Source organism: Crassostrea angulata, unplaced genomic scaffold (genome assembly GCF_025612915.1).
Source record: "Crassostrea angulata isolate pt1a10 unplaced genomic scaffold, ASM2561291v2 HiC_scaffold_272, whole genome shotgun sequence".
NCBI classification, from domain to species: domain Eukaryota; kingdom Metazoa; phylum Mollusca; class Bivalvia; order Ostreida; family Ostreidae; genus Magallana; species Magallana angulata.
The window spans coordinates 107,319-134,810 of record NW_026441825.1 but is presented as its reverse complement, the minus strand read 5'-3'; the positions used below and the strand labels follow the sequence as shown (position 1 = coordinate 134,810).

The window sequence follows — 27,492 nt, the reverse complement described above, 5'->3', positions numbered from 1 at the left end:
CATATTCCTGAGTATAGGATACTTTTGGAAATAATGTTACACACCCATTCTGGCATTTAGAACTGGATTTTGTTTGAAACTTGCTGTTTCAATTAAAAGTATTTAATGTAATTGACAGAATTTGAGGATGATGACTGTGATGATATTGATGATGATCCATTTGATATCAGGAAGATTTCGGGTAAATAATATTTTAATGACAATTTTTTAGATGGATATGATCATGGTGAAGCTTCAGTGTAAATAAATTAGTCATAATCAAGTGGTGTAAGCCAGCTAGTGCACATATTGTACATGTACCTCAAATGCTACATGTTATTGGTTATTGAGAAGACAGCATTTTTTATGGTGGGCTTTATTTGAAAGATATTATTATTCTATCAAACAATGCTGCTAATGTTACACTGCATTTTTTTGCTTACATTAAATGGGATCAGTGATACATGCATGTGGTCAAATAACCATAATAATCTATCAAGAGAAACTGATTGTATTTTAGTAGAAAGTCATCGGGCTGACTGTTTAAAATAAATTCTATGTTCAATATCTCATTTGTTTGCATAAATTAAGGAAAAATTGTCATAAAAAAATTTATTTATTTTTTCCAGTTACATTTTACTTAATGCAACAAAAATACTGCATTTGTACAAATAGGAAATGCTTGGGGCACATCATGAATTATACATCGGATATTTAATGGGATGGTCTTTTAAACTGACAGGAAAGATCATTAAACAGCTAGTCTACATGCAGCTAGAATACTCACTATATATGTATATATGTGACTGAAAATCACTCGTTTGAAAACTTTTTGTTTCTTTTCATTTTGTTGCCCTCCCTTATAGTTTGGTATTTCAAAGTTAACGCCTAAGATTCAATGAGAATATTTTTGAATATGAAGCAAATTAAAAAGTTACTGCTATAATTATTGGTATACTTTTCCTTATTTTCTTTTACTTTTGTGTTAGATGTCAGCTCAGAGGAAGATTACATTTCAGATAGCTGTTCTGATTCTCTACAATCAGAGATCATACAACAATTATGCTTTAAGACAAAGAACTTCAAGGTAATAGTAAACATATAATATTACATGTACATTGCTGAGCAAATCATTCAAAATGAGTATCATATTACCTTCAAAAGTTTGATGAATGGTTTTAAGTTAAGTGTCCAGTCTTATTTAAGGACTAATCAACAATTATACCCTCCTTAGTACGGAAAATACTTAGCATAGAAAAGTACCAAGATACTCAAGAAAGAACAAAAGAATTCTTTGATGTAATAGTTCATGTTCAGATATGAATTTGTGACTTATTTAAACAGAGGAGTATTGTTTGCCAGCCCCAGTGATAGTATATATAATACTGTAAAGACGTTTGCTTAATATCTAGAATAAATATTGCAATTCAAAGGGGTGAAAATTATGCAAGTGTAAAATGGTGAAAATTACCCTATATTCATTATAACTACCTAAGCTTTAAAATTCACTTACTAGTAATTATTAAATCTCATGTGATGTTTTTTTAGCCAGCGGATTTGGGGCAACGAGAAGAGAATACTGGAGAAGTGTTCAATGAAGATGATGGGGTAAGTTAAGAAAGAATGTCTCTCGTATTCTGTCTCAGATATTTTAATATGAACTATATATATGTAAACAGTATTTGGAGGACACAAGTTAAGGTGTCTGCTTAAGAGGGGTAAACGAAATTATTAATTATACACCTATAATCTATAATAAAAATATGTAATTAATCCTGTATCTCATACATAGTCAGAAAATGGAAGTGTAGAATGGTGAAGATTACCCTGTATTCATTATAACTACAGTACCAATCAGACCCAACCTAACACCAGAGTAAACCTCCAACTAAACACCTGGTATACATTCGAGGTTAACTTGGGGTTTACTCTGGGTTTACTTTTGGAAATTTGTGTCCAGTTTGGGTTTACCATGGATCCACTCAGTATTTTCTTTGGGTTTACTCGTGTTTACTTTTATAGTCCTCTTTAAACATTGAAATGTGAAGCAGACCCATCTTTTATCTAATTATCTTACTGCCTGTAATGCCCACCTCTCGTATATTCGAAATACACATGTAGCGTCTGCCTTAGTGGTCTTTTTACAGGAGTTACTCTCTAGTTTACTCTGGGTTTACTCTAATTAACTTGGAGTTAAACCCGAAAGTAAACCGAGGGTTTAGTCTGGGTTCACTTTCTGTAAGATTGGTACTGTACGCAAGTTTGGTATATCCAACCTTTTTTTTAACTTAATGGGGTGTTTTTTGTAGCAAATGGATTTAGAGCAACGAGAAGAGAATACTGGAGAAGTGTTCAATGAAGATGATGGGGTAAGTTAAGAAAGAATGTCTCTCGTATTCTGTCTCAGATATTTTAATATGAACTATATATATGTAAACAGTATTTGGAGGACACAAGTTAAGGTGTCTGCTTAAGAGGGGTAAAAGGAATTATTAATTATACACCTATAATCTATAATAAAAATATGTAATTAATCCTGTATCTCATACATATTTAGAAAATGGAAGTGTAGAATGGTGAAGATTAACCTGTATTCATTATAACTACAGTACCAATCAGACCCAACCTAACACCAGAGTAAACCTCCAACTAAACACCTGGTATACATTCGAGGTTAACTTGGGGTTTACTCTGGGTTTACTTTTGGAAATTTGTGTCCAGTTTGGGTTTACCATGGATCCACTCAGTATTTACTTTGGGTTTACTCGTGTTTACTTTTAAAGTCCTCTTTAAACATTGAAATGTGAAGCAGACCCATCTTTTATCTAATTATCTTACTGCCTGTAATGCCCACCTCTCGTATATTCGAAATACACATGTAGCGTCTGCCTAAGGGGTCTTTTTACAGGGGTTACTCTAGTTTACCCTGGGTTTACTCTAATTAACTTGGAGTTAAACCCGAAAGTAAACCGAGGGTTTAGTCTGGGTTCACTTTCTGTAAGATTGGTACTGTACCCAAGTTTGGTATATCCAACCTTTTTTTTAACTTAATGGGGTGTTTTTTGTAGCAAATGGATTTAGAGCAACGAGAAGAGAATACTGGAGAAGTGTTCAATGAAGATGATGGGGTAAGTTAAGAAAGAATGTCTCTCGTATTCTGTCTCAGATATTTTAATATGAACTATATATATGTAAACAGTATTTGGAGGACACAAGTTAAGGTGTCTGCTTAAGAGGGGTAAAAGGAATTATTAATTATACACCTATAATCTATAATAAAAATATGTAATTAATCCTGTATCTCATACATAGTCAGAAAATGGAAGTGTAGAATGGTGAAGATTACCCTGTATTCATTATAACTACAGTACCAATCAGACCCAACCTAACACCAGAGTAAACCTCCAACTAAACACCTGGTATACATTCGAGGTTAACTTGGGGTTTACTCTGGGTTTACTTTTGAAAATTTGTGTCCAGTTTGGGTTTACCATGGATCCACTCAGTATTTACTTTGGGTTTACTCGTGTTTACTTTTATAGTCCTCTTTAAACATTGAAATGTGAAGCAGACCCATCTTTTATCTAATTATCTTACTGCCTGTAATGCCCACCTCTCGTATATTCGAAATACACATGTAGCGTCTGCCTAAGGGGTCTTTTTACAGGGGTTACTCTCTAGTTTACTCTGGGTTTACTCTTATTAACCTGGAGTTAAACCCGAAAGTAAACCGAGGGTTTAGTCTGGGTTCACTTTCTGTAAGATTGGTACTGTACCCAAGTTTGGTATATCCAACCTTTTTTTTAACTTAATGGGGTGTTTTTTGTAGCAAATGGATTTAGAGCAACGAGAAGAGAATACTGGAGAAGTGTTCAATGAAGATGATGGGGTAAGTTAAGAAAGAATGTCTCTCGTATTCTGTCTCAGATATTTTAATATGAACTATATATATGTAAACAGTATTTGGAGGACACAAGTTAAGGTGTCTGCTTAAGAGGGGTAAAAGGAATTATTAATTATACACCTATAATCTATAATAAAAATATGTAATTAATCCTGTATCTCATACATAGTCAGAAAATGGAAGTGTAGAATGGTGAAGATTACCCTGTATTCATTATAACTACAGTACCAATCAGACCCAACCTAACACCAGAGTAAACCTCCAACTAAACACCTGGTATACATTCGAGGTTAACTTGGGGTTTACTCTGGGTTTACTTTTGAAAATTTGTGTCCAGTTTGGGTTTACCATGGATCCACTCAGTATTTACTTTGGGTTTACTCGTGTTTACTTTTATAGTCCTCTTTAAACATTGAAATGTGAAGCAGACCCATCTTTTATCTAATTATCTTACTGCCTGTAATGCCCACCTCTCGTATATTCGAAATACACATGTAGCGTCTGCCTTAGTGGTCTTTTTACAGGGGTTACTCTCTAGTTTACTTTGGGTTTACTCTAATTAACTTGGAGTTAAACCCGAAAGTAAACCGAGGGTTTAGTCTGGGTTCACTTTCTGTAAGATTGGTACTGTACCCAAGTTTGGTATATCCAACCTTTTTTTTAAATCTGTAGCAAATGGTTTTAGAGCAACGAGAAGAGAATACTGGAGAAGTGTTCAATGAAGATGATGGGGTAAGTTAAGAAAGAATGTCTCTCGTATTCTGTCTCAGATATTTTAATATGAACTATATATATGTAAACAGTATTTGGAGGACACAAGTTAAGATGTCTGCTTAAGAGGGGTAAAAGAAATTATTAATTATACACTTTTGGAAATTTGTGTCCAGTTTGGGTTTACCATGGATCCACTCAGTATTTATTTTGGGTTTACTCGTGTTTACTTTTAAAGTCCTCTTTAAACATTGAAATGTGAAGCAGACCCATCTTTTATCTAATTATCTTACTGCCTGTAATGCCCACCTCTCGTATATTCGAAATACACATGTAACGTCTGCCTAAGGGGTCTTTTTACATGGGTTACTCTAGTTTACTCTGGGTTTACTCTAATTAACCTGGAGTTAAACCCGAAAGTAAACCGAGGGTTTAGTCTGAGTTCACTTTCTGTAAGATTGGTACTGTACCCAAGTTTGGTATATCCAACCTTTTTTTTAACTTAATGGGGTGTTTTTTGTAGCAAATGGATTTAGAGCAACGAGAAGAGAATACTGGAGAAGTGTTCAATGAAGATGATGGGGTAAGTTAAGAAAGAATGTCTCTCGTATTCTGTCTCAGATATTTTAATATGAACTATATATATGTAAACAGTATTTGGAGGACACAAGTTAAGGTGTCTGCTTAAGAGGGGTAAAAGGAATTATTAATTATACACCTATAATCTATAATAAAAATATGTAATTAATCCTGTATCTCATACATAGTCAGAAAATGGAAGTGTAGAATGGTGAAGATTACCCTGTATTCATTATAACTACAGTACCAATCAGACCCAACCTAACACCAGAGTAAACCTCCAACTAAACACCTGGTATACATTCGAGGTTAACTTGGGGTTTACTCTGGGTTTACTTTTGAAAATTTGTGTCCAGTTTGGGTTTACCATGGATCCACTCAGTATTTACTTTGGGTTTACTCGTGTTTACTTTTATAGTCCTCTTTAAACATTGAAATGTGAAGCAGACCCATCTTTTATCTAATTATCTTACTGCCTGTAATGCCCACCTCTCGTATATTCGAAATACACATGTAGCGTCTGCCTAAGGGGTCTTTTTACAGGGGTTACTCTCTAGTTTACTCTGGGTTTACTCTAATTAACCTGGAGTTAAACCCGAAAGTAAACCGAGGGTTTAGTCTGGGTTCACTTTCTGTAAGATTGGTACTGTACCCAAGTTTGGTATATCCAACCTTTTTTTTTAAATCAATGGGGTGTTTTTTGTAGCAAATGGATTTAGAGCAACGAGAAGAGAATACTGGAGAAGTGTTCAATGAAGATGATGGGGTAAGTTTAGAAAGAATGTCTCTCGTATTCTGTCTCAGATATTTTAATATGAACTATATATATGTAAACAGTATTTGGAGGACACAAGTTAAGGTGTCTGCTTAAGAGGGGTAAAAGAAATTATTAATTATACACCTATAATCTATAATAAAAATATGTAATTAATCCTGTATCTCATACATATTTAGAAAATGGAAGTGTAGAATGGTGAAGATTACCCTGTATTCATTATAACTACAGTACCAATCAGACCCAACCTAACACCAGAGTAAACCTCCAACTAAACACCTGGTATACATTCGAGGTTAACTTGGGGTTTACTCTTGGTTTACTTTTGGAAATTTGTGTCCAGTTTGGGTTTACCATGGATCCACTCAGTATTTACTTTGGGTTTACTCGTGTTTACTTTTATAGTCCTCTTTAAACATTGAAATGTGAAGCAGACCCATCTTTTATCTAATTATCTTACTGCCTGTAATGCCCACCTCTCGTATATTCGAAATACACATGTAGCGTCTGCCTAAGGGGTCTTTTTATAGGGGTTACTTTAGTTTACTCTGGGTTTACTCTAATTAACCTGGAGTTAAACCCGAAAGTAAACCGAGGGTTTAGTATGGGTTCACTTTCTGTAAGATTGGTACTGTACCCAAGTTTGGTATATCCAACCTATTTTTTAACTTAATGGGGTGTTTTTTGTAGCAAATGGATTTAGAGCAACGAGAAGAGAATACTGGAGAAGTGTTCAATGAAGATGATGGGGTAAGTTAAGAAAGAATGTCTCTCGTATTCTGTCTCAGATATTTATACCCCCCGCAAACAAAGTTTGGGGGGGTATATAGGAATCACCTTGTCCGTCCGTCCGTCTGTCCGTCTATCTGTCTGTCTGTCTGTCTGTCTGTCTGTCTGTCTGTCCGTCTGTCTGTGTAATCATATCCGGTCCATATCTTTCTTATGGAGAAACATTGGAAGTTTTTACTTCACACAAAGATTGTTTATGACCTAAGGGTGTGTCATGACCTTGACCCAAGGTCATTCGGGGAAGGTCAAGGTCACTGGCAGGAAAAGTGCAAAATTCGTGTCAGGTCCATATCTTTCTTATGGAGAAACATTGGAAGTTCCTACTTCACACAAAGATTGCTTATGACGTAAGGGTGTGTCATGACCTTGACCCAAGGTCATTTGGGCAAGGTCAAGGTCACTGGCAGAAAAAAATGCAAAATTCGTGTCCGGTCCATATCTTTCTTATGGGGAAACAATGGAAGTTCTTATTTCACACAAAGATTGCTTATGATTAAAGGGTGTGTCATGACCTTGACCCAAGGTCAATTGAGAAAGTTCAAGGTCATTGTTTCAAAAAAGCTAAATTCTGTCTGTGTCATGTTTTGTATTATTGGAAATATTAGAAGCTAAAAATTAACAGTTTTCAAAAATAAAGCAGTTGTTATTTATAGAAAATTGACAGTGGAATAGATTCATCCAATATTTTCTATAATAGCAAAAATACACGCGTTATGATTTTTTTCTTAGCGGGGGGTATCAATTGTGAGCTTGCTCACAGTACCTCTAGTTTAATATGAACTATATATATGTAAACAGTATTTGGAGGACACAAGTTAAGGTGTCTGCTTAAGAGGGGTAAAAGAAATTATTAATTATACACCTATAATCTATAATAAAAATATTTAATTAATCCTGTATCTCATACATATTTAGAAAATGGAAGTGTAGAATGGTGCAGATTACCATGTATTCATTATAACTACAGTACCAATCAGACCCAACCTAACACCAGAGTAAACCTCCAACTAAACACCTGGTATACATTCGAGGTTAACTTGGGGTTTACTCTGGGTTTACTTTTGGAAATGTGTGTCCAGTTTGGGTTTACCATGGATCCACTCAGTATTTACTTTGGGTTTACTCGTGTTTACTTTTATAGTCCTCTTTAAACATTGAAATGTGAAGCAGACCCATCTTTTATCTAATTATCTTACTGCCTGTAATGCCCACCTCTCGTATATTCGAAATACACATGTAGCGTCTGCCTAAGGGGTCTTTTTACAGGGGTTACTCTAGTTTACTCTGGGTTTACTCTAATTAACCTGGAGTTAAACCCGAAAGTAAACCGAGGGTTTAGTCTGGGTTCACTTTCTGTAAGATTGGTACTGTACCCAAGCTTGGTATTTCCAACCTATTTTTTAACTTAATGGGGTGTTTTTTGTAGCAAATGGATTTAGAGCAACGAGAAGAGAATACTGGAGAAGTGTTCAATGAAGATGATGGGGTAAGTTAAGAAAGAATGTCTCTCGTATTCTGTCTCAGATATTTTAATATGAACTATATATATGTAAACAGTATTTGGAGGACACAAGTTAAGGTGTCTGCTTAAGAGGGGTAAAAGTAAGTTAATATCAATTTGACTGCATAAGCTGGATATTAATTTTAAAGAACACTCTATAAAACGTTTTTGTTACCATGCATTATATCAAAGTTTTTGAGGTTTTACAATGAATTTAAAATCTAAACACTTCATGACCTAAAGATGGATTTGAGGTCAAAGGTCAATGCCAGCAATTTTTACTTTTTTTAATAGGTTGTAACACTTTTGTTTCCTGTTGATATCTCAGAAAGCATTTTGTGCTTTTGCAATTAATTAAGATATCATAACTACTTCATTTTAATTTAAAGTCATATACATGTAGATTAATTTCAACTTTAAAATCACTTTCGTTATCCTAATCTTTATGTATAGCATGAATATTTTTGAATTAGTTGTAAAAAATCAGTGCTTAAAGTTAAAATTTATAGATTTATAAATTTTCTTTGTTTTAGAGATTTGAAGATTCAGCGTTAAAAAGTACCCGAGCTAAACCGAAAAAGGAAGTATGTAGTAGAATGTTGATGTAACAATTTTATGAAGAAAAAGACCATTAGATTAACAAATATTCTTACAGTGAAGGATCTTTTATAAAATTTAGAGAGATATTCATCTTTAAGTTTGCTTGCATTAATCATATCTATTCTATTCTTTCAGAGACCAGGTCGAATGTGTGTGTTTTGCAGTAAAATAATTGAAGGAGGAAAGTTGAAAAGGCATATAACAAGTCACAAAAAAACACATGAGGAAGTTGCAGCCATCCTTAAAAAACCAGTTGAAGAGCAAAACAAATGGTTTGAAGAAAAACGTCATGAAGGAATATACAAATACAACATGCATCATTTGGACGATAATGATACCAAATTGATGAGGGAGAGGAAACCAAAAACGCCGGATGAGCTTCGGATGTGCTTGGCATGTAAAAAGTTTTTTTCCAACAGAACGTTTTACAAACACAAAGAAACTTGTAGCAGTTAAGCTCAGCCAGTTAAAACTAAAACACTAAGGCCTCTCGACCTTCACTATAGTGAAGAGTTTGTTTTGAATATCCTGAATAAATTTCGAGATGGTTCTATTGGAAACTTCATAAGAGAGTCCAAGATTGTTCAAACAATTGGATATAAACATTATCTTGCTAGACGATCAGAATCGAGTAAAACTACAGAGGTGAGAAGAGAAGTCATGATGGAAATGAGAGAACTCAGCAGACTGTTCTTTTGTTTCAAGTCTATTGCAGAAGAGGAGCTTTCGTTTGTAGAAATGTATGAAAGAAACCATCTGTCAACTCTAAAGGAAGCTTTCTCAACTTTATGCACAGGAGAAGAAGGAGAGAAGTATGGTTTGAAAATTAACTTAAACAGCATTTTCCAAAGAAGCATAAAGATTCTTTTGGGATATTACTCAGAAACACAGCTTGACTCCAAAGTTAAGGAATTGGAGAGGTTCAGAAAAGCGTACAATTTTAACCTTCCTGATATTGTTGGTAAAGCCAGATATCACACAGAGAAGAACTCTTTAAAGAAGGCAAGACTCCCCAAGAGCCTTCCACTTGAAGATGAAATGAGGAAATTGAAACAATTTCTCATTCAAGAAATAGATGACACCGTGGAAAACTTTTCACTTAATCGGTACACATGGCTTCGTTCATTAGTAGTCGCCCGATTAACTCTATATAATGCCAGACGAGGAGAAGAGGGTTCAAGGCTACTGCTTGAGGAATGGTATGATGCCATAAATTCAACCTGGATACCTCAGGAAGCAGTTGAAAGTGTTAAAGATGATGCAGAAAAGTACCTCATTGGCCAATATAAATTAGCATACATGGCTGGGAAAGGGAGAAAGTGTGTTCCAGTTCTGATTCCGAATGATTTGGTAGGGCCAATTGAACTGCTAATATCACACAGGCAGAAGTTTGGGATTGCAGAGACTAATAATTTTTTGTTTGCAACAAAAAGTTCAAGTTCACATTGCTCTGGATGGCATGCAGTATTCACTGTGTGTGAAGCAGTTGGCATATCCTCAGTCACAGCAACAAAAAATAGGCACAGAGTGTCAACAGTTTATGCTACCCTAGATATGTCGGAAAATGACAGAAAAATATTTTATGACCATCTAGGTCATAATGAGGCAATAAATAAGGACAACTATCAGTGTCCTCCAGGAGTGACCGAGGTCTTGCATATGGGGAAGTTTTTGAGCTCGCTAGAAGGTAAAAACATACTTCATACGAAAGTCAGTTTTTTGCATCTTACTTTTAAGTAGCATTACTATGTTAGGTATATCAATTTCGATAAATGTAAATGGAATTGCTTTTCTTTCTCAGATGGCTTACCAGTAGCGGCACCAGAAAGCCATGAGAAGAAGACAAAGACAAAAGGTAAGAATAGTCAGGATTTTAAAAATATTTTACATGCTTATTATTTGTTAATTTTAAAATTGGTAAACAATATGTGACTTTGCATGTTAAGAAATATATTGATACTAATTCTCTTGATTTTAAACTTAACAGATACTAGAACACAAAGTGCAGAAATTGTTAGTGAAGGAAAGAAGCAAAGAAAAGGTTAGTCTGTAATATACACTTTGCATGAATCCCACTACCAGAGAGAACCTCTTTCGTAGCTCACAGAGATGAAGTCTGGGGGAGCTTATGCTATACCCCCAGTTTTTTTTTGCTTCGGCGTTCGGATCTGGTTTAAGTTATTGTTGCAGGTCCCGTATTTTAATTATTATTGATTGTGCATCTTGACATACTTACGGACATAAGACTTGTATTCTAAATTTGGGCCATGAATTTCAGATGGTGGAGGAGGTTTTTGGAGCAGGTTAAAGGTTTTGGAGCAGGTGCCCTTTGATTACTATATCCTTGTTATTACTTGTCTTAATTTCACTAAACTTGTATGAATGGTGCATCAAATGATACTCATGCACTGGACAGGCTTGAATGCAAAAGTTTTGGATGCCAAATGAGGTTAATGTTTTTCGAGGTAGTTAAAGTTTTTGGAGCAGGTTCCCTTATACCTTGTATCAAACAAAATAATACTATGCTGTATCGTATCATATTGTATTATACGATATAATATCATATTTCATACAACATCATATGATACATTATAAAGAGGTGTTGGCGTATTTGATAGCTTCGACTGATTTGGACACGTTAGCTCCGGGTTTGAGTCCGGTCTGTCGCTATTACTGTAACATTGTAACCTTGGGCAAGTTACTTAACTCTACTAGTGCACTCTCTCTACCCAGGGGTTAAATTGGGTACCTGGCTCATGAGACAACCTGGCTATGTGGATAAAAAGCATTAGCGCCGTAGTTTGGCAGCTCTGCTTGTAAGCTCCAAGTTGAGAATCCAGCAGTTGCATTACTTGATACAACAAATGATTACATGTTTGTGCATATTTTCTGGTCTAGATTTAATATGCTTGTAATATCCTTTATTTCTACAAATAAACCAATATGCTGATCTAATATTCTGCAAGTCTCATCAAAATTAAACTCTGTACAAATTTTTTTTATGAGTTTTATGTATAACTTGTGCATATCAATCATTACTATTAAAGTAAAAACAAAGAAAAAGCTTTGAGTTTTTAATACACTTTTTTTTTAAATTTCTATATCCAAAGACTATCCAGCATTTGAATTTATCTTTTCAGACTCATTTCGCTGGACAGAAGCGAACACGAAAGCTGTAATAACAGATTTTAAGGAGTGGGTAAACACCGAAAAGGGAAACAGTCTACCAAGTTCGTATTTTTTTTCTTTCCATGCATCAGTGAAAAAATTCTTTGACAAAAGCAATTTTTCTGTAAGTTTATGTTATCTACAACGTTCAGTTGAGACCTTTATTTGAGCATGTAATATGCATACAGTTATGCAAACAGGAGACTTTGCATAGTGACAGTAACTTATGGTTTTTAGCTCACCTGAGCTGAAAGCTCAAGTTAGCTTTTCTGATCAAAATTTGTCCGTTGTCTGTCGTCGGCGTTGTTGTTGTCGTTGGCGGCGTTGTCGTTGTAAACTTTCCACATTTTTTTCTTCTTCTCCCGAACCACTGGGCAGATTTCAACCAAATTTGGCACAAAGCATTACTATGTGAAGGGGATTCAAGTTTGTTCAAATGAAGGGCCACGCCCTATTTAAAGGGGAGATAATTGAGAATTATTGAAAATTTGTTGGTATTTTTCAAAAATCTTCTTCTCAAAAACTATTCGGCCAGAAAAGCTTAAACTTGTGTGGAGGCATCCTCAGGTAATATACATTCAAGTTTGTTCAAATCATGGTCCTCGGGGGTAGGGTGGGGCCACAATAGGGGGATCAATTTTTACATAGGAATATATAGAGGAAATCTTTAAAAATCTTCTTCTCAAAAACTATTAGGCCAGAAAAGCTCAAATTAAAATGGAAGCATCCTCAGGTAGTGTAGATTCAAGTTTGTAGAAATCATGGTCTCCGGGGGTAGGGCGGGGTCACAATAGGGGGATGAAGTTTTACATCGGAATATATAGAGAAAATCTTTAAAAAATCTTCTTCTGAAAAACTATTAAGCCAGAAAAATTCAAATTAAAATGGAAGCATCCTCAGGTAGTGTAGATTCAAGTTATTCAAATCATGGTCCCTAGTGGTATGGTGGGGCCACAATGGGGGGATAGATTTTTTACATAGGATTATATAGAGAAAATCTTATTCTCAAAAACTATCAGTCTAGGAAAGCTCAAATTTGAGCAGAAGCATCCTCAGATAGTGTAGATTTAAGTTTGTTCAAATCATGGTCCTCGGGGGTAGGGTGGGGCCACAATTGGGGGATAAATTTTTATACAGGAATAAATAGAGAAAATCTTTTTAAAAAATCTTTTAAAAACTATTAGGCCAGGAAAGCTCAAATTGGCGTGTAACCATCCTCAGATAATGTACATGTAGAATCAAGTTTGTTCAAATCATGGTACATTGTACCTAGGGGTAGGGCGGGGCCACGATGGGGGATCATTTTTTATATATAGAGAAAATCTTTAAAAATCTTCTTTTCAAAAACTATTAGGCCAGGAAAGCCCAAATTTGAGTGGAAGTATCCCCAGATCGTATAGATTTAAGTTTGTTTAAATAGTCCAGGGGTAGGGTGAGGGCACAATGGGGGTGAATTTTTACATAGGAATATATAGAAAAAATCTTTAAAAATCTTCTTTTTAAAGACTATTTGGCCAGAAAAGCTTAAACTGGTGTAGAGGCATCCTCGGGTAGTGTAAATTCAAGTTTGCAAAATCACAGTCCCTAGCGGTAGGGCAGGGCCGCGATGGCAGTTTGAATTCTTACATAGGAATATTTAGAAAAAATCTTTAAAAATATTCTGGGAAAGTTTTTGGTCCAAAACTCAGTACTTTGTTTGAAAGCACAGGCTATGCAGATTTAAGTTTGATGAAACCATGATTCCCTAGAGAAAAGTGGGGCCACGAAATAGGGGGGGGGGGGGTATATAGGAATAGAGAAAATCTTCTTACAGGTACAACAACAAAAGGGGCTTGGTATTTACCAAAAAAAAAAGATGTGGATAAAACTTAGCAGACTTTGAATTTTTTTTTGCAATATCTACTGTACTTAGTTGTCAAGATATTCTGATACTGAACTGCTAATTTGATCAGAGTTAAGGCAATTGTTGCTCAGGTGAGCGATGTGGTCCGTGGGCCTCTTGTTTTACATTACACACACTTTACATATATTATAGAATTAAATATTACATGTAGATATACTAGTATTCTTATATGACGCAATGCACTTTAAATTTCATAAAGTTATGTTTTCTTTCAGGTAAAACATGTCTGGAGGAGTACTTAAGCAGATCGACATCCCTTGCTTGCACAGTTCTGCAACTCAGAACAAAAATTATGAATGAGCAGAACAAAAGAAAAAAGAATCATTCCAATCGATTAAAAAAACTTTCTTTTTAGATTTTTTATAACAAAACTTTCAATCAAATACCTTTGTTTACTCCTTTTTAGCTAACCTGAGCTGAAGCTCATGTGAGCTTTTCAGATCACTTTTTGTATGACGTCTGTCAACTTTCACATTTTCAACTTCTTCTCTAGAACCACTGGGCTAATTTCAACCAAACTCTGCACAAAGAAACCTTTAAATGGCTTTCAAATATGCTCAAATGAAGGACTAAGTCCCATTTAAAAGGGAAATGATTTTTATTTTACATATCATATTTTAAACAAATCTTCTCGAAAACCATTTGGTTGGAAAAGCTGAAACTTGTGTCGAAGCATCCTCAGTCATGTAGATTCAAGTTTGTTTAAATCATGTTCCAAGGGGGTAGGGTTGAGCCACAATGGGATAATATATAAGTATTTATATAAGTAATATATAAAGACAACTCTTCCAAAACCTTTTTCTCAAAAACCAAAAGGTCAGACAAGCTGTAATTTGTGTTGAATTTTGATTAAATCAGGATGCTCAAGGTTAGGGAGGGGTCAAGATGGGGGGGGGGTCAAATTTTTACATAAGATTATATCGAGAAAAAATCTTTAAAAATCTTTTTCTTTTAATTTTTTTTTCTCAAAAGCCATGCTGTGACTTATGTTGAAGAATTATCAGGTAGTGCAAATTTCATCATGTTCAAATCATGATAATGATCTTGAGGGTATAATTAGGTCACAATAGTGGGGGGGGGGTGGTATAATTACCTAGGAAATAATTCTGATTCTCCAAAACTCAAATGTTATTTGTATTTGTTATTTGTTATTCATATGGTATTGCTTATAACCAATCATCTTGACCTTTATGATATTCAGTTGTTTTCAACTGTGGCCCCTGAGCTACACAATGTGTTCAAAGTTTGATGTTATGAACTGTTCTTCTTGATCTTCTTGAGAAATGAAATGCTCAACATGTAGTCAATTGATGATAAAATCATCAACTTTCGAAAGAAGCTCAATGTATAGCACAATAAAATGTGTTTTAAAAATCTATTTTCCTACATTGTTCAGATATTTTCTAAATGGCCGTATAAAGCTGATTTCATCATTGATGTCGTTGCTCAAGTGAGCGATGTGGCCTATGGACCTCTTGTTTGGAAATTATCTTGGTCACTTTTCAAACCAAATTTAAATTCTGCCTGTTATTCTAACAAACATTGAAGATAGCTACATGTTTGATGTTTAAATGTTTCTTCACATAGATTTTACAAGCAAATTATTCCCCATCAAATCCCATTTCAATTTTTTGCACAACTGATGGCAATTAATAAAGTTTGCTTGATTATCATATACAATGTAGAGATATAGAAGTTGCATTATGTCTTTGTATTACATATTGTTTTTAAATTAATTTAACTATAGGAAACAAAAATTAAACACACTTCCTTGATTGTGTTTCAGAAATATTACATAGTTGTTTTGAGGCAAAGAAGTAAAAAACCAGGCCCGTGGAGTGCATTGGTTTTTTTGTTGACATAATCTTTTAAGGAAAAACTACTGTGGTGTTAAACATCTATTAATTATTATGAGAATGTTGTGCATGTACCTGGGTTTAATTTATTCATATACCAACGATTAGAACTAATGTTTATGAATATGCATAGTTGAGTTAATATAAATGTTTTCATGTTTACATGAAATACATGTAGTTAAGTATTTACTGTTAATTAGAATATAGTGACTCCTAAAATTAATTTAAACTTACTAAACTATTAAAATGGATTAGTACAACCGTACAAAGTTTTTGTTTTTTTTAAACTCTGTAGTCCGTTAGAGTTTAAGCTGTATCTTTAAAATTTTAATACATTTAATTAAAAAAATAATTCTTATATTTTATACAATAATGGAGGTAATAATGAATTAGATTTATTTTAGTTATTGAGCATGTTATCAATATGTGTATAATTATGATACATGTACTTATATCATTGCTTCAGTTGTTTCGGTAACTGTGTTGATCTGTTTACAACATAAGTGCATATCAAATCAAAATACAATATCATGCAGTAATTTTCATGTCCAGAACAAATTAAAATGAGATATCATGTTAGTTTCATTTGTAATACTAGTTCATTTTTAATGTTCTTATCTGTTATATATATATATCTGATCATCGGTGTTTTAATATTAAAAATATTAAAACTTGGAATTGCTTTTCTTGTCATTCATAAGAGGTTTGTTATTACATGTACCAGTGTACAATTTAAATAAAATTATTATTTTAAGTTAAAAATTATAAAGTTATTTCCTTTAAAAAATAGTAATGATGTTGTGACTTCTTCATCAAGTTTTAATGATTCTAATATTAATCAGTTAATTTAGATTTGAATAAATTTTTTACCTATGACTATATAAAATATAAATTTTTAAACAGATTTGCTGGCACAACCGCACAATATACACTTAAAAATGTGTTAAGAGATGAATACGACATTGCTTTAAAATAAATACTATACAATTAAGGTAGGAGTTAGGTTACAAAAAAAATAATGTTTGTAGAATGCAATTGCTTTTGCATTTTAATTAACACTATTGAATGTATATTGAAATTACTACTATTTATATTATTGTCTGCCTGACAGGCATTTCAAATATTAATATATGTCTACCTTATATTGTATTTATATAATGTCAGCTTAAAGTCTACTACATGGTTTTGAAAAATTAGGCAGACCTCTTAAAATGTATATCTCTTTGGATGCAATATATCTTAACAACAGTCTACCAATGAACATACTTTTGTGTTTTAATAGCTCGTTGAGATGGACAATGAATAATATTGAGATTTAAAAAAAACTATATATGTCTGCCTAAGTATGGTTTTTTAGCCATGTCCGCCTATTGGTGAAAGCAGGTATATATATATATATATATATATATATATATATATATATATATATATATATATATATATATATATATATATATATATATATATATTAAACGGGTTTTTTTGGCCAATTTACACTTCCATGTCAAAGTGGAAATTTCGGAAACCTTATTGCACATAATATAGAACACACAAAAACAAATTCTAAGAGATGATTTTACAGTGTTAAAAATTACATAGGTAATCACAGATTACAAAGCTCACCGAGACAAGACATCACCTTTATGAGACCACCTTTATCATATTATATGAAAACCATACTTTTTGATCTTGGATGTTCATGGATTCTGTTTTGACACATTTTCATATATCATTTGTTAAAAAATTGTATGATAATCATATGTTTAGATGTTTAGATGTTAATCAATACAATGATATAAAATGAGATATTCCATCCTATCATATTTACATAATATATCAAATAAAAATAAAATACCGTATTAAACAGTGATGAGATATGATATTGTAACGTATGATATGACATTGTATTGTGATATACATTATTGTATTTGACCGCATAATACAATATCATAATATATAAAACAATATAGTCTTATATTACAATATCATATTACATAATACATCATAACATTAAAACATATGATATAATATTGTATAATACAATATATTACAATATTGTATCATATGACACAATATAATTTGATACATTTTATCATATCAAATATACAATATTATGTGATAAAGTAAAATATTATATAATACAATATTATATTATACATGTTGTATCATATAATACAATAATATATATTATATTACCATATAATACAATTTCATGTGATATGATAAAATATCCTATTCATATACCGATATCATATTATACAATATCGTATGATACGATATTACATAATATTACAATATCATACCATATAATTTCATGTGATATAATTCTATATAACAGAAACCAATATCATATTATAAATATCGTATGATACAATATTATAGAATATATTATATTGTATCATAGGATACAATATTATATTTTGCAATATTTTATGAAATAGTATCATGTGATAAAATAACAAATAAATAATACAATATAATACTAGAGCAAAGCTCGTTGCAAAGCAACGAGTGGGTCTTCCGCTAATGTCGGAAGTAAAGCTGGAAGTTCCTGTAAGAAGCAGAGCTCTTAAACCAATAACAAGAGTAATTTAAATAAAAAGATGAAAACAATCGAATTATTCCTGGTACGACTAAACAAAATCCGAATAATTTTAAGTACGAATTAACAAAAACCTTGTTGATTTCAAGAACGATTTGACAAAAAAAAATCCGAATGTGTTCAAGCACGACTTAATTATTTTTGGTACGAATTGATTTTACTTTGAACATTACGCTATTTTTTAAACCAAGGACGTGGAATCAAAATTTCCGGAAAAATCAATTTTTTAAACCCCGATATCTCTGTAATGCATCGTTGAATTTTCAAATGGATTTCAGATTTGAATTCACCATGGCAAGTTCTATAAGACTGTCTTTTTTTCAAAAAAAAATGAAAATTTCCAAAAATTGGAACTGCTTCCGGTTTTGAGCAAAATTATTGAACAAAATTTTAACCCCCCAGTACATTATAGAATTGATACATCAGTAAAAATTTCAAAGCGATTTTTTTTAAGTTTACGGAGATTTCTTCCGGACAAAATCACTTTTTTATAATTAAAAAATGGCCGCCAAATTTGAACGGAAGTGACGTGAATGCTGAAAATTTAACATCGTTGAGGCACGGTATCTTTACAAAAGCTCTGAAAATTTCATTGAAATCAAATGAAAACTTTTTGAGATATAAAGCCGAGAAGGAGTCAGAAAAAAAATAAAAAATAAAATAATAAGAAAAAGAAACCAAAGAAAAACAAGAGGGTCTTCCGTTGGAAACGGAAGACCCTAATTATAAAATATTGTATCATAATATACAATACTATACATAACAATATCATGATACAATATCATAAAATATCAAAGAAATTGATACAATATCACATCATATCATATTACTTTTTATAATATAACATATGATATTATATTGTATCATTTTAAACAATAAAGTTTCATATCATACAACACTATATCATAGGAATCATGTTATATCTTTTATCAATAAACACATCTACAGTACCCGCAACGTTATTTTTTACAATCCTATCCGATTGTATCGTGTATCAATCCTATCGTATCGTGCGTGTATACTGTTCTATCGTGCGTTAGTTCTATCCTATCGTGCGTGCATACTGTTCTATCGTGCGTTAATCCTATCCTATCGTGCGTTAATCCTATCAGGTTTATCGTTTAATTTCAACTATTCTTCCGTTTATCATATCGTGTTAATCGTTTCGTGCCTTTTCATAAGCAAGTAAATTTATTACTAAGTTGAAACTCGTTCGGTGCCCCATATACGAATATTGATCGAACAAGAATTGTAAAATCCTATCCAACATTCCGTCAGGATACTAATTTTTAAAATCGAAATTAACCAATACAAGTAATAGCTTTCCAAAAAGCTTGCCTGACTAAACAAAATTATTCAATGGAAGCATGCATGTATCAATTAGGCTATCTTATTAGAAATGAATTTTAATTTTCACTGCTGATCATAAATTTATAAATCATTTATGGAACATGCAAATTTAAGTCGAAATGTTAGTCTTTTCTTCGATCTAGAACATGTACATATATATCATTTGAAGTTCATTTATTTTATTAATTCAATTTTTTAGGAATGCACACATATCATATAAGCACATGTAAGTTTGAAAGCTGGAGGGTAAATAGTCATTTTATCAAATTGTATTTGTTATATTAATTGCAAAATCAACTGAAATGCAATTTTTAAACCTTCCAACCTAGTGAAATATGAGAGGATATACAAACACGTATTGTTTTTGAATGTGTGTGGGCAGCTTCATTAAAATCATTTTGAAAAGCAATTAAAAAAGGGTGAATTCTCAAATTCCTGGAAAAAAACCCTAACTGTAACTTCAATTCTATTAGAATTCCTTATTTGCAGAACTTTTCATTATTGCATGCTCCTACAAAATTGGAGGGGGGGGGGGTGATATTTCCATTTATCCTATAAAGTCAAGAAAGTGCCAGCTGTAAAAAAAAAGAGGGGAGGGGGAAGCAGCCTCCCTAACCCCAACCCCCGATGCCTGTGCCTGTGATGTAAACACATCGTGTGCTCTGGGGTAATTGCATGATCCCAACAGACTCGTCAACTAATCGACGCACAAAAACTATGAATGGGACATTTTTGCGCGAAATCCTGCTTTACCGTTCACGCAACGAATCAACTCATCCATTGGGAGAGATCCATTGGGGGGTGGGGTAGGGGGAGGGTTAGATGGATTTTTAGACATTTGTTTTGTAACAGCTACATATATGTATAATATACTTTGGATCGGATGTTTTGGAAGAAATCGAATCGAATTAAAAAACACACTTGATTAGTAATTTTTAAATGTGACAATGTACATTTAGTAAGACACGCGAGTTATGTTCCCTTTTCAAGATTAATGAAATCGCCCAACTAAACGAAAATGGGGTCACACCCCGCTTTGGCGATTTAGTTCCTCCAGTAAACATTCCAGCGGTATAAATATATATTTGGTTTAACCCAAACGGATGACTCTCTTGTATAAACAATGGTAATCCAACACCAATTATTACTAACATTGTACCGTAATAGACAATATGCTACAACTTGTTGCGATGACCCCCTCCCCCTTTTTCACCGTTCAAATATGGTGGAATGCTGATCTATTTTTAAAGCAGGATTACACACGTGCTCGGCATGGTGACCGTCCCTTTAACTTGAAAACTCTTGCTCGCTGTTGTTATTACATGCCATATAATATTTTCATCAATTATGAACGTAAATGCTGACATTTTAAACATGCATCGGTTAATCTTTTTTGTGAAATATCCTGATATTGCTTGTCCCATTGTCTGCACTGTTTCGGAGATTGCAACTTTTAAACCTTAGATATGCCTGACGTCATGACGTCAGGCAACAAGTTGTATTTTGAACCCGTAATTTTCCGTGTGATATTTGATTTCGGGCTGAAATGTTCTCGGCAATCAGCTAGGGTGTGTGGTAATGTAAACAACGTTAACAAATCGTACGCGGAATGTGTATCTGCGTAAAAATTAATTTTATTTAATCATTTTCTTATACAGAAAGAAAGGTACTTATGATAGATTTTATATTTACTTTATACAACAGTTGGATTTATATAATTAAATCCGCTATTTTCCGAGTGATTTAATCTCGGGCTGAAATATTCGCGGCGATCGGCTAAGGTGTTCGGTAATGAAAACAATTTTAACAATACAGAACATTCATTATCCCCTCGCGCAACTTGTTGCGAAGGGGATATAGCAACGCTACCGTGCGTGTGTGTGTTCGTATGTGTGTGTGTGTATGTATGTATGTGTGTGTGTGCACTCCATTTCAATTTCTAGTAAATTAATAAAAAACCTTCCAATAGAATTTCCTCAGCCCAAAATTACACCATTGTAAAGGGGGGGGGGGCATACAATTATGACAAAATTCGTTCAAAACTAAAAATATTTATCATAGATTGCACACTTCTGTAAAATAACAAATAAAAAATGCATGTGCCTTTCCAAACCATTAATACTATTATAAATTATTATTTCATTAAATCAATGTCATAATCAATTGTAGTGATTGTGGACTTATTCTATGTACGGGCTGTTTATAGCCCGTGACGTCACCAAGCGGGAGTTCCAGCACGAGATGCTTTTACCGCCAGTTGGAGATCTGCAGCCGGCTAGTACAGACGCCTGACGTGTTTAGGACGAGGCGACCGGCGAGTCCAGCGGTACCGGACCTACGGATCATTATAATTGTACATATTAACTCAATAAATACTACAGACTGACATTCCAGTGTTTGTGCTAGATTTCGTCGGACATTGTTGCACTTGTATTTTTCACTGTTTTTGTGTGTTGACCACGTGCCATCAAGTGCACTATTTTGCAATGAACAATACGTTAGAAAACGCATTTGCGGACTTATGGTTAGGTGATAGTGATAGCGATGACATGATCACGCCCGTAGGTCCAATCGGGCGTGCGTCTCGCAAGCATAGTTATGACCCCTATGGTAGGCTAAGTGACGGGGAGGCTGTGCATTATGACACTCCTCAACCATCGGAGAGGGCCCATATGTTTGAAGACCCTGACAGTGATTGGGAAGGCTATCTCAGTTTTGGTAGTGGGACCGAGTTCCTCAGTAGCCATAAGAGGGGGGTTGGCGTTGCTCATAATGACCGTGGTGTTGGTCAAGCAGCGTTGCAGGGTAGTCATACATTATATTCTGGTGTTAGTCAGGGATCGGTAGTTACATGTAGCTCACCTGTTAAGGATCACGACTTTGCTCCACCCAGTGATAATTTTTGTGACCGCATATTGCACGATTCTTATGTGTCCCCTATCCCTGGGAGACCTTCAACAGTCCAAAGTGATAGTGCCACACCCGAGTCCAAGAGTCACTTTGTTATTACCCCACAAACCCTACCATCAGCCAGTGATGTATTGCAATCCAATACCCTAGTCTTTGATTCCCAACCCACCCAAGGTCAGCAGCTCCACTCCTCCCCTCCAGCTGGGCCCGCACCTCAGCCCTCGGGAAGTCGACATGCCAATCCAAGGGGGGCCTCTTTAGGGACTATGCACCCAGACCAGGGGGATGCTCATGTTGCCCCACGCTCTGCCCAGTTGTCTGATTTGCAGGCACAGGGCTCTGCGACCCAGACCCCCACCACCCAGGGACATAATGTTGCAGTATCAAGCGGGGGGACCCCCTCTGCAGCGCACTTGTACCAGACGCATGTACACCTGGGCAATGCCCAGACTACACACTATCCCTACACCCCCGGCTGTCAACCTGTGGTTAGCCAGGATGGAACCCCACTATGTTTGTTCATACCTAATGCCAGTAACTTTGGTTACCCTGCACCTGTGGTGCTACCCCAACCTTATTATTTTAGAAAGGAGGGGGGAGGTAGAGTAGCCGAAGTTCAATCACATTTGTACGAGCCAAGGGAAACCCAGGAACACTTTAAGACCCCCAGCCCACACGCCCCACAACAACCTAATGGCCATACACCCAGGGACCTTACACCAGATTTGCCGTTTTCTGTTGGGCAGAGGCCATCAAGTGCTGTATGGCCACACCTGCCCAGTTTAAGTTTCTCGACTCCCACTCCCCGCGCCCAGCAGCAACCCACTGAGCACACCCTCGCCCAAGTCACATCGGGGGGACCTTGTAGGCATACTTCACGCAGTCATGGTTGGGACACACCAACACCTCGTAGTAAGCTAAAGTACAAGGACCTGCGGTATGATGGCAAATCCAGCTGGAAGGCATTCTTGCACAAGTTCGTGAGACTCTCGCAGAACCAGCAGTGGACCAAGGTGGAACAACATGACCGGTTTTGCTAATCCCTGGAGGGTCCGGCCAGTGACTACTACACTCTTTTATTGGAAGTCACTCCCCATCTATGTTTCCGTGGCATCCTGAAGAAGTTTGATAAGCGATTCGGCACTTCGGCGCCTGACCTGACCCACCAGCTTAACTTCCAGTCAGCATTACAGAGTAGTGATGAGTCCCTGAAGGAGTGGGCAGATCGTGAACTTGTATTGGCCACCCGAGCTTTCCCCCAGCTGCCAGATATCCACACTCAGGCCATACCCCGCTTGTGTTATGGTGCGAAGGATGTGGACGCCGGCCTGTACGCCTTGGACGGTAACCCTAAGACTGTGGAGGAGGCACTGGACCGGATGCAGTTTTACCAGCACTCGCGGCGGAGAAGGCCCTCTCAGCATGTGACAGCGAGACAGATGGCGGAAGATGACCAGACAGTGGAATCTAGAAGAGAAGCAGACGAGGAGAGTAGGAAAATGCAAGAATGGCACAGACGCATTTGTCAATTAGAGGAAGCTGTTGAAGAGATGAGAACCCCAGTTAAGCCCGAGAATAGTGAGATACAGGACTTGTGGAGCCGGGTGTACGATTTGGAGATGGCGCTCAAGGAGACGACCAGTAGGTCGGGTACCCCACCGCCTTCTGCGAGAGAGGAGGCAGGCCTGTGCTTCCAGTGCAGAGAGATGGGATACTTCTGCAGGGATTGCCCTCTGGATGCTAGACAGAAGTCGGAAGGAAGTGTTAGTGGGGACTGGGATAGCCCCCTGTCCAACCGAGGTGCCTGTCCGGCGGAGGACTATAGCAGAGGACCCCAGTTTAGGAGCAGAGCCGCTAGCGAGAGTCAGCTTATTAGAAAGGTACGCATGATGACACCCGATAGAAGTGACAGAACAGAAACGCCCCCTGTGGATGGTTGTACCACGGAGCAGACTTCCCGGAAGTCAGGTTCCAACCCACTGGTGGTGGAGGTGCGTTCCTGTATGAAGAGCAGGAGGGAACACAGTGGACTTAAGGTGCAATTTGAGAGCTCACCTTCGCCTGATCTGTTCTCCAATGGAGAATCTGAGGTTCCAGGGAGCAGAGTGTCAGCCCCTGCAGACTGGAGTGCAGAGTGCAAGGTGCGGCCACGTGAGGAACTCGCTATCGAGTCTGAGTGCCCTGATGTCGTGGACTGCAATGGAGAGGACTCGATGGGGGTTGTTAAATGTGGGGGATGTGGCGAAGCTGAGAGCGAGATCCGGGAGTTGAGGGGAAAAGTGCAGCTGCTAGAGAAGACTCAAGGAAGTACTTGACTCAACTTGGCTTGGGACCCAGATGACTGGCCTCCCCAGAAGGCATCCTGGCCCAAGGACAAGCAACTGTTTTAAGTGTGGGAAGTCTGGCCATTTTCGGAGAGAATGTCGCACTTATGTCAGACGGAAGACGGAAGGAGGTGCTGGAGACGATTGTCCATTGCCTTACCGTGGTGCCCGTCGAGCAGTTGCAGATACAAAGACACAGATGGGCAGTTCACAGCCCATGGAAAGTGGGCAGCTTCGCACTGTGTGCCGGCTGACCCGGGATAAGATGAACAGTTTGAGGAAGCCCCCTGCAGGTGACCCATGTGTGGATCAGGACACCTCTGGTGCCGTTATCGGGTGCAGGAGGAAGCGTGGTAGGCGAAGGGTTCGACGCAAGAGGCTGAAAGCTGCGGTCTTGGGAAATGGTGAAGTTACCCCGACAGACAGTAATCCGGGGCGACAAATGCAGCGCAGTAAGGAGATCCCTACAGAATCCAGATGCCCTGAGGCCATGGTGGACTTGGTGGATGACTCCGTGCCCCAGATTCAGGGAGCAGTCTCGCGGGATGAAGATCTGTATGTTCAGGCTGCTACTACAGTTAAGCCGAGAATTATGGAGAGCAGCCCTGAGGTAGCGAAGGAGTATTTCAAAGTTCCTGCCGGAGGACAGCACCAAGGAGAGGCAACAAACTCGGAGTACCCCAGTCCTGGCGCCCTGATAGAAGTGATGGATGTACCACCGAGACCCTCTTTGCCCTCAGAATTGCGTACGGCATGTCTTGTTGACCAGACATAGCGGAGCTGCCCTTCCCGGACTGAACCAGCAACCCAAAACGACTTGGACTGTCCCTTGATTTTCCTTTGTGTGTGTGTGTGTGTGTGTGTGTGTGTGTGTGTGTGTGTGTGTGTGTGTGTCGGCCATTGTCGTGGAGATGGGCCCTGCCCTTGTGACTTGCTATCCCGACTGTTGCCGGGATGGCTTTCCCACTTCCTAGTTTTTCGGAAGTTCTGTTAGCACCAGACGTGACCTACTCCTCTCCAAGAAAACGGAGGGGAGTGTAGTGATTGTGGACTTATTCTATGTACGGGCTATTTATAGCCCGTGACGTCACCAAGCGGGAGTTCCAGCACGAGATGCTTTTACCGCCAGTTGGAGATCTGCAGCCGGCTAGTACAGACGCCTGACGTATTTAAGACGAGGCGACCGGCGAGTCCAGCGGTACCGGGCCTACGGATCATTATAATTGTACATATTAACTCAATAAATACTACATGATTTTGTATACGGGTTATCAATCGAAATTTCTGTGTATGAGTTATCAAACTTCCGCTTCACTTCTTTGAAACCAAAGTGAAAGTAAGCATTTTAAATCAACAACTTGATATTTTTTGGATTTAGATCTAGTACAGGTAAAGAAAATGTAGTTTTTGCAGTAATGGAGGGTTAGTAGAATGTGGTCTTCTCATTAACATAACTATATATTGCTAAATAATGCATCCCTACACACAATAACCCATGTCGCGAGGGGATGCTCCGCTTAGCGGTGCCCTTGTTGATCATTAAAGCTCATAATTTAAGTTGAAAAAAAATTAACTGGTCATTTTTATACATTCTATAAATGATGCAGCGATGATTAGCAACTCAGCAATTGTTACTATGAAAAAATTCCACGTAAATCTTTATTTGTACGTGTTCTCTATCAAATTCTGCCATTATCGGTTTGTTCGTAAATATCGTTTAAAGCGATCATACGTTTATCATGAACATCGTTTATCCTTTCCTATCGTGTATCAATCCTATCATATCGTGCGTGTATACTGTTCTATCGTGCGTTAATCCTATCCTTTCATGCGTGTATACTGTTCTATCGTGCGTTAATGCTATCCTATCGTTTATCTTGTGAAAAATAACGTTGCGGGTACTGTATCTATCGAGCAGGTTTGAGTGAGGTAGGAGATTTCTTTAACATCTTTGATAATTGAGATCAGGCTCTGCAACTGAAGCAACCTCTGCATTTCATTTATTATATATGCAAGCTGTCATCTATAAAACATGTGACCTGTTCTAAAAAACTAAACCTCATCCAGCATCCGAAACCTATGGCTCAGATTCAGCATTCAAGCATGTCAGGTGCATCAGTATCATAAGACACATCATCCATGCAAGTTTGGTGAAGTACGGACCAGTAATAACTAAGATTTCATCATCAGAGGGCACTAGCCATTAAAACCTTATCCTCCTCCAGCATCCACAACCTATGGCTCAGATTCAGCATCCATGCCAGTCAGGTGCATCTGTATCATAAGACACACCATCCATTGAAGTTTGGTGAAGTTAGGACCTGTAATAACTAAGATATATTTTTTAGCATCCTTGATTATGGAGATCAAGCTCAGGATCTGAAGCTACCTCTGCTATTCATTAATATTACAGTTTAATCAACTATGCAAGTTTGAAATAGTACTATTATCTTGTAAACATGTGACCTGTTCTAAAAAACTTAACCTTATCCAGCATCCGAAGCCTATGGCTCAGACTCAGCATTCAAGCCTGTCAGGTGC

General features: G+C 36.5%; 2 protein-coding genes and 1 pseudogene across 2 annotated transcripts; all 3 read left to right on the top strand.

The window, feature by feature from the left end:
• The first annotated feature begins 51 nt into the window (after positions 1-51).
• LOC128169995 (midasin-like) lies at positions 52-9,287 on the top strand (annotated as a pseudogene).
• LOC128169985 (uncharacterized) lies at positions 9,223-10,319 on the top strand. Its single transcript, XM_052835992.1, has 2 exons — positions 9,223-10,188; positions 10,272-10,319. The coding sequence occupies exons 1-2, from the start codon at positions 9,499-9,501 to the stop codon at positions 10,317-10,319; spliced, it is 738 nt and encodes a 245-aa protein (XP_052691952.1). The 5' UTR covers positions 9,223-9,498.
• Positions 10,143-14,422, top strand: LOC128169994 (uncharacterized). Its single transcript, XM_052835997.1, has 5 exons — positions 10,143-10,525; positions 10,640-10,693; positions 10,826-10,879; positions 11,979-12,068; positions 14,125-14,422. The coding sequence occupies exons 1-5, from the start codon at positions 10,393-10,395 to the stop codon at positions 14,262-14,264; spliced, it is 471 nt and encodes a 156-aa protein (XP_052691957.1). The 5' UTR covers positions 10,143-10,392; the 3' UTR covers positions 14,265-14,422.
• The last annotated feature ends 13,070 nt before the right edge of the window (positions 14,423-27,492 follow it).